This window comes from Engystomops pustulosus, chromosome 6, assembly GCF_040894005.1.
Source record: "Engystomops pustulosus chromosome 6, aEngPut4.maternal, whole genome shotgun sequence".
Taxonomy (NCBI): domain Eukaryota; kingdom Metazoa; phylum Chordata; class Amphibia; order Anura; family Leptodactylidae; genus Engystomops; species Engystomops pustulosus.
The window spans coordinates 152735127-152743530 of record NC_092416.1 but is presented as its reverse complement, the minus strand read 5'-3'; the positions used below and the strand labels follow the sequence as shown (position 1 = coordinate 152743530).

General features: G+C 39.4%; 1 protein-coding gene across 1 annotated transcript; it reads left to right on the top strand.

The window, feature by feature from the left end:
• Positions 1-316: 316 nt before the first annotated feature.
• LOC140065983 (olfactory receptor 6C3-like) lies at positions 317-1054 on the top strand. Its single transcript, XM_072113546.1, has one exon. It carries the CDS (start codon positions 317-319, stop codon positions 1052-1054), a length of 738 nt encoding a protein of 245 aa, XP_071969647.1.
• Positions 1055-8404: the final 7350 nt, after the last annotated feature.

Below are 8404 nucleotides of genomic sequence, written 5' to 3'. Positions count from 1 at the left end.
CTGCAGGTCAATTTATTTTAGATGTCACAGTGTTTTAGGATGTATATGTACCACAAAAAAATTACTCCAGGTAGAAGCGGAGGAATATTTGATGGGTTACCTAGGACAGTTTTGTGGTATAATTAATGTTAAATATGTTTGGATATGAAGGCCATGATCCTTAGCATGCCCCTCACCCACCAATTTATTGACTTTTTTGCAAGCCTTAGAGTTCCCAAAAAACTAAATAAGCTGTTTTGCTGCAGAATTTTTTTTAATAAATGGATTTCACTTTTTTTTTGTTTCTGACTATAGGTTTGATAATTTAGAGTCTACAATGAACCAAACAAGATTGAGAGAATTCATTCTATTGGGTTTCGGAAACCTCCACAGCTTCAGTATTTTACTTTTCATTATTTTATTGATCATCTTTCTTTTTACAGTTATAGGAAACCTTCTGATCATCATCCTAGTCTCCACCAATGTCCGGCTACAGACTCCCATGTATTACTTCCTTTGTCATCTTTCCTTCTGTGATCTTGTACTTTCTACAAACATTGTCCCAAACATGCTCAGTGCCATTCTTCTAGGAGGGAAAATGTATTTTTTTTTTGAATGCATCACCCAATTATACTTCTATAGTGGTACAATCATTACTGAATGTTTTCTTCTGTCGGTGATGTCCTATGATCGATACTTGGCCATCTGTTATCCTCTAAGATACTCTAGTATCATGGATATGAAGCACCAGATATATCTTTCCCTAGGGCCATGGTTGGTGGGTTTTACAGCCAATTTTCTAGGAGTTTTACCTATAGCAAACTTTGATTTCTGTCATGACAATATCATTGACCATTACTACTGTGATTTCTTTCCTCTCCAGAAGCTTTCCTGCTCAGACACTTCTGTTTTAGAACTGGAAGCAATTTTCCTAGGTTTGCCAATATTTATTTTTCCCAGTGGTTTTATCATTGTAACCTATGTGTATATATTCCGCACTATAATGAAGATTCCATCTACAACCGGCAAACACAAAGCCTTTTCTACCTGCAGTTCTCACTGTTGCTACTTGTAGTGCTACCTTTGTATTTTGTACTCTGCTTATATATATATATATATATTGTGTGTACTGTTTGTCTAGTGTGCCCTTAAGGCACTGAAATATAATATTTAACCTGTGTTGCTCTTTTATCGTGATCCACAAACCCCACGACCATGTCTCGTTTATATACATGCTCCCGGGCTGGTTCCTCACCCTATATAATCCCGTTATGTACCAGGCTTATATTAAACGAGAACTGGTGGCAGCTTAATTGGGTTGATAAGGTTCTGTTTCACTGGGGAAAGTGAAAGGGGTCTTTTAGCCATTCAGAGTTGTGATTTATTGTTGTGCCATATCCCAAAGTTGTGTGGACAACTTTAAATCACTTCCTGCGCCTCTCATAGCCCGTGCGTTCTGGGAGTGTCTAAAAAGGATAAGTAAGTGACCTTGCACACTCTTCAGGGTCCAAAACATCACGGTTTCCTTTACACCATCCACCAATACCCTTAAGTATTTTTCAGCTCCAGTTTTACCAAGTAATTGACGGTATAGAACATAATTGCACCTTTTGTTTCCATTGCCCAAGTGCATAACTTTACATTTATCTACATTAAACCTCATCAACCATTTCTTCGCCCACTGCTCAAGCTTATACAAATCCCTCTGTAATGCTATACTATTGGCCTCAGTATTTATTACTTTACACAGCTTAGTATCATCTACAAATATTGAAACTTGACTGTGTAAACCAATGGTCATTAATAAAACTATTAAAAAGAAGTGGCCCCAATACTGACCCCTGTGGCACTCCACTAGTAATTACACACCAAAAAAGAAGAAAAAGGGGTGGGAATTGGGACCATTTTTTCTTTCAGGTAGAGGGAGCTCCTATGGGGGCTAAATTTTCTCCCTCATTTGCTAACATCTACATGATTCAATGGGAGGAGAGATTCGTGTTCTCGGTCGACAACCCGCACCGGGCATCTATTAGGTGGTTGGGGAGGTATATAGATGACCTGGTGTGGGTGTGGACCGAGAGCGAGTCTCTCTTCCAGGAGTTTGCCCTCTACCTGAATGTAAATGACATGAATTTGGTTTTCACTTATCATTTTGGGGGGGAATGTGTCCCCTTTTTGGATGTAGTTTTGAGGGGGGTCCAAGAACGAGTATGTGTGGCCCCATATCACAAGGAAATTGCTGGAAACTCAATTTTACTAGCCTCCTCATGTCATCCCTTGCATGTTAAGAATAACATTCCATATGGGGAGCTAATTAGAACTAAGAGAAACTGTTCGGAGGATGAGTGTCTTAAACAGGAAACATTTTCCCTCTCTAACAGGTTACAGGAGAGAGGTTACCAACCTGATATCATTAAACAGGCAGAATATCGGGTAGGGGCGGTCAGTAGACACGAATTACTGTATGGTGACAATAGAAAGAAGAATCAGAGGGGGATACAGGCTAATAACACCCTTACGTTTAGCACCCCATTCAGCAGACAATTTAATGCCATTAAGGGCATCGTCAAGAAAAACCTCCCTATTCTGGAACCAAATCCGGAATTGTATAATATAATCAAAGATGGCATCAAATTCATTCCGAAAAGGGCCCCCACTCTAGGAAACCAACTATCTCCAAGCTTATACCAAAATAGAACAGGTGTAACCCCGACGTGGCTTGCATACCCAGGCAACCATAAATGTGGGCACCGGGTGTGTAAAATGTGTTCTTACATCACACAGGGTAATCAAGTCTCCTCCTACTCCACGGGTAAACGGTATACAGTGAAATCTTATGTTAACTGCAACACCACACATGTCGTTTATGTTATTTCGTGCACTTTGTGCAGGATTCAATATGTGGGTTGTACCACCGGTCCGTTAAAAATTAGACTACGCCGACATATGTCCGATGTTACTGACAATTCACTTAATATATCTGCTGTTTCACGGCATTTTAGGAATACACATAACAAGGATTGCACAGGTTTCACGTGGCAGGCAATTGAAAGGGTTAACCGCCCCGAGAGAGGTGGAGACCATCAGAGGAAGCTATTGAACAGGGAGTCTTTTTGGATTTTTTCGCTAGAGACCAGGACACCCAAAGGCCTTAATGCCAGACAGGATATTATTCTATGCTATTGAATATCGATTCCACAGAGGCCCTACAATTGATTTAAATGAGTATTAATAAATATATAGTCCACACTTACCCACTAGTTCATTCCAGGTTTTGTCCATCCCTGCCGTTTTGCATAGCTCTTCAGTCTTCCTGACTTATATGATATATCTAGTGCCCTGCTCCAGACGAGTTAAGATACATGCTTATTGAGTAATATTGTGCTATGTTGCATAAAACATCTGTATCCTTCTCCATTTTGTTATCTCGCCAAACATGCTATAAGTTTTTTAATATAATATGATGTTTTATTATACTTATGTAGACTCCGGCCCAATTAGCTCCGATCACGTGACAAGCTTCATAGCGGCGTGGGGCGGAGCTTCTTGGACGCGGTTTCTTCAAATAGTAAGTCCATATGTGTTTGTGTTAGACCTTAATAAAGACACTGTTGTGTCGAAACGCGTCGGTCTGTGACGCCATCTGTGATGTCCTTTATGGAAGATTTTAATCATTGAAAAATAAAAGGAAGTTATTTTACCTCTTCACAATCTCGTGCTGGACTCATATGCTTCTGTTTGCGGAATTGGGACCATACACCACCCCCTTAAATCAGAATAAAAAAACCCATAAGAAAAAATTGAGAGTAATATACAATGGAGTATAAAATGGTAGAAACTTTATTAAATACAAGTTATAATAACAATCATAAAAAATAGACAAGCAAGTGAAGTAACAAACAGACAAGAGAATAAAGGGACCGGGTGTAACCATAGTAAAAAACATGTAGAAACACTCCTGTAAACAACTAAAATGCTTAATAGATAAGACCAAGATCGGTCAGCATTAAACAGGTTAAACAGGGAAAATTAGTATAAATATACATACAGACCACGGACCCAAAATAAAGACACAGCCCCGACACGTGTTTTGCCACAAAATGGCACGTGTTTGTTACTTCACTTGCTTGTCTATTTTTTATGATTGTTATTATAACTTGTATTTAATAAAGTTTCTACCATTTTATACTCCATTGTATATTACTCTCAATTTTTTCTTATGGGTTTTTTTACTCCACTAGTAATGTCAACCCAATCTGAGAATGTGCCATTAATGACGACCCTCTGATTTCTATAACTAAGTCAATTACTTACCCAAACACACAGATTATCCCCTAGTCCCAGCAGTCTCATTTTATGTACCAACCTTTTAAGCGGCACTGTGTCAAATACCAGATATATAACATCTAATGCCTCCCCCAGATCCAGTCTGGAACTTACTTCCTCATAGAAGCCATTCAGATTAGTCTGACAGTACCGATCTCTCATAAACCCATGCTGATGCTGAGTTATAAGGTTGTGCACAGTGAGATTCTCCAGGATAGCATCTCTAACAAACCCCTGAAATATTTTCCCCACAACAGACATTAGATTCACCAGTCTGTAGTTTCCAGGATCGCTTTTTGATACTTCTTTGTATATTGGTACCACATTTGCTATGTGCCAGTCCTGAGGAACATAACCAGTCCTCAGAGAATCTTTAAATATTAAAAATAATGGTCTGTCTATCACGGTATGCCATCTTGTCCCGGTGATTTGTCTATCTTAGTGGTTGTGAGGCGGCATTATTTCTCATCATGTCTTCCCCCAGGGGATTTGCCTGGGTAAAGACAGTCGAGAAGGCAACATTCAGGCCCTATCCTCATCACCTTCCACCATGACCCTTGGTTTATTCCTCAGAGGGACCACACTCACCGTTTTTTTTTTTTTTTTATTGAATTTTACAAAATGTACAAATAACATACTTGATAGTATTACATTATTCATATTTTTCATCACACCACACTAAATCCAATTATCATACCATTTTCATCCCGAAGCCCCCCCCATTATACATTTATATATTATTATTTATAAAAATCACAACACCCTCCCCTTAAGACCCTGCTGGAGCTGAAAGAAGAGAGGGGAAAAAAAAAAAAAAACCCTAGAAAATTTTATTGGCTTTTTTTCAAACTCCAATTGATCCCACAACTGCTTAAGTTTTCTACTGCCTCTATATCTTCTTTCGTATGCACATTCATATGACTTAGTACGCTCCACTATACTTTGCCATTCTCCCATCCCCGGAGCGATACTGTCTTTCCAGTGTTTAATCAACACCCATCTTGCTAAACACAGAACCTTCAAGATCAGATCACACTTGGATCTTGAGCCTATGGTAGGAGGAATTAAGCCTAAAAGGCCAAGGGTAGCATTTCGCGCCAGGGAGCAACCTACCCGTCCTTCAATGGTCTTAAATATCTCCAACCAATACTTCTCGATCGTGGGACAATCCCATAGAATATGGAGGATGTCAGCATTGGGTCTATTACACCTCGTGCAATTAGAGTTATCCTTTAAACCAACCCTATACAGTAGCTGTGGAGAAAAATAAATCCTATACAATATATTTAATTGTGTACATCTGTGATTTAAATTTATTGAGCTTCTAACCACGTTTTTATATATCTCCCCCCATTGTGCTTCAGTCATAACCCCAACTTGATTGCTCCACTTAACTTGACTGGAGTGACTCAGATCCTGGTCTAAGTCTTTATGTAAAAACCGATACAACTTATAATTTAGATAATTTATAAAAAGATAATTTAATAAAGGTCACTCCTGCTTCTAATAATTTTGTGAATTCCCCACTCCTTTCAGTCTTAAAACCAACCTTATTTTTTTTCGTGTCTATAAGCATGTGATAATTTTCTATACCTGAATAAATCTACATTTTTAAGAAAACCCGTATAAACCCAGTGTTGAAATGACGGTAATTCCCCATTTACCCCCAATTGCTCTAGTGAAATAATTCCCCTTTTCTTCCAAAATTCGACGTCCTCCATTTTAAGAAATTCTGGCATGTTACAGTTATCCCACAGGGGTGTAAATATAAATCCACCCTCGATCCTTAATAACTTCTTCACTTCTCTCCAAGTATTTGACAAAAGACTGACCAAAGGGATGTTTTTAATATCCCGTGACCTCAGATGTCCCGACTCTAATAAAACGAACATAGAATCAAATCGTCTTCCGACCATGCTAGATAATGCCAAGAAGAGGGTACTTTCCTTATTTTCTATAAGAAGTTGGATTTGGGCCACTAGAAAATAATGAAAAAAGGAAGGGAGAGAAAGACCCCCCCTCTTCTTATCTCTCATTAGAATTTCCTGCTTAATGCGTACTTTTTTCCTCCCCCATAGAAGTTTATTAATAATGGAACGAATAAGTCCAAACCATTTTTTATCAATCCAGCATGGGCAATTTCACAATACGTAGAGAATTTGGGGCAGTAATATGGTCTTAACCAGAACAACCCTCTCCGCTCGATTTAACGGGAGAGAGCTCCAAGTGTTCACCTTATGTTTTAGTTTCGCCAGTAGGGGAACCAAATTCAAAATGATGTAATCGCTAACCCTGGAGCTGACCGTTAGGCCCAAATACTCCAGAGATTGGGAAACCCTTAGCTCTAAAAGTTCTAAATTAACCAGCGAATCCTCCTCTAAGGGTACCAAAACAGATTTCTTTACATTAATCTCAAATCCTGAATACCTTCCGAATTCATTAATCTTGCTAAGCACTGTCGGAACTGACGTTCCTGAATCTTTAAGGCAGAGAAGATCTGATCTCTTCTCAAGCCCTAATCTTTATTGCCAGAGGCTCGATAAACAAAGCAAAGAGCAGGGGAGATAAGGGACAGCCCTGTCTCGTGCCTCGTGTCAGGGAAAAAAAGGAAGAAAAATCACCATTTACCTTGATCCGTGCTTTAGGATCGATATAAAACAATCGAACCATTTGCACAAACCTCTTGCCCAGTCCAAATCTGTCCAGTACCTCTCATAGGAAGTCCCACTCCACCCTGTCGAAGGCCTTAGAGGCATCCAACGACAGGATGGAGCGAGACCCCCCTCCACCCAACTGTATAATTGAATACAACCGCCGGATATTCGTGCCAAAGTGACGGCCTCCCACAAAGCCACATTGATCTTTATGAACCAAGGCAGAGACCATTAACTTTAATCTATTAGTCAGCAATTTGGCCATCAGCTTGGCATCAGCATTCAGAAGAGAAATAGGTCGATATGATTCCCCCTCCGCTGGATCTTTGTTTTTTTTCCTAATTAAAGCTATACCTGCCTCATACCATGAGTCAGGAAGTCTACCCACTACCTGCGATTCATTCCATACCTCAATCATAAGAGGAAGGAGCAGGGAGCCGAATCTATCATAAATCTCCAAGGGCAGCCAGTCCAATCCAGGGGACACATTACGTCTGGAGGAGGACAACGTCTCTTCTAACTCCTTGACCGTGATTGAGTGGGAAAGCTGCATTCTCTCTTCTTCAGAGAGTTTAGGAATGCTGATGCCATCTAAGTATTGTTTAATATTCTCTTCGGTGGCATCAAGATCTGAAGAATAAATGCCTTGAAAAAGCTGTAAAAATACCTCTTTAATCTCATTCTGGCTATGTACAATTTCCACAAAATTATTTTTGATTGCCTGAATTCTATTCAGCTCCTGTTGTTTCTTTACTTTTTGTAGAAGCTTAATAGAGGACAGACCACTTTCACAATGCGCTGACTGATCAAGAAAAAATAATTTTTGTGTTGCTTTATGAGCCATATATTTATTATACATCTCTTGAGATTGAATATATCTCTCCAAAGTGATTTGTGATCTGTTCTCCTGCAGCTCCTTTTCTCTATGTTTCACTGCCTCTCTTAACTGTTTTTCCCATTTGTTAAATTGCATTCGTAGGTATATCACTTCAGAATTCAATGCTCCTCGTAGGAAGGATTTTACTGAATCCCATAGCAACCCGTGATTATCAATAGATCTATTAGTGGAAATAAAATAGAAGAGCTCTTTCTTAATCTTATCTTCACTCGTTATCAAGGAGAGCCAGTGAGAGTTTAGTTTCCAAAATCTACATACCGGAGCGACAGCATCGAAAAGCTCCAGGACCAGCGGAGAATGGTCTGAGATTGACCTATTGTCATATCTCATTTTTTTGATCCATCTTATCGCTGGGGCATTAGCCAGTGCGAGGTCTATCCTTGATAAGGAATTATGAGAGCGATTAAAGCATGAGTATACCGGCTTATCTCCATATCTCACCGTTTTTAGCTTCTTATCTTTTATATACCGTATATACTCGAGTATAAGCCGACCCGTGTATAAGCCGAGGCCACTAATTTTACCACAAAATACTGGGAAAACCTAT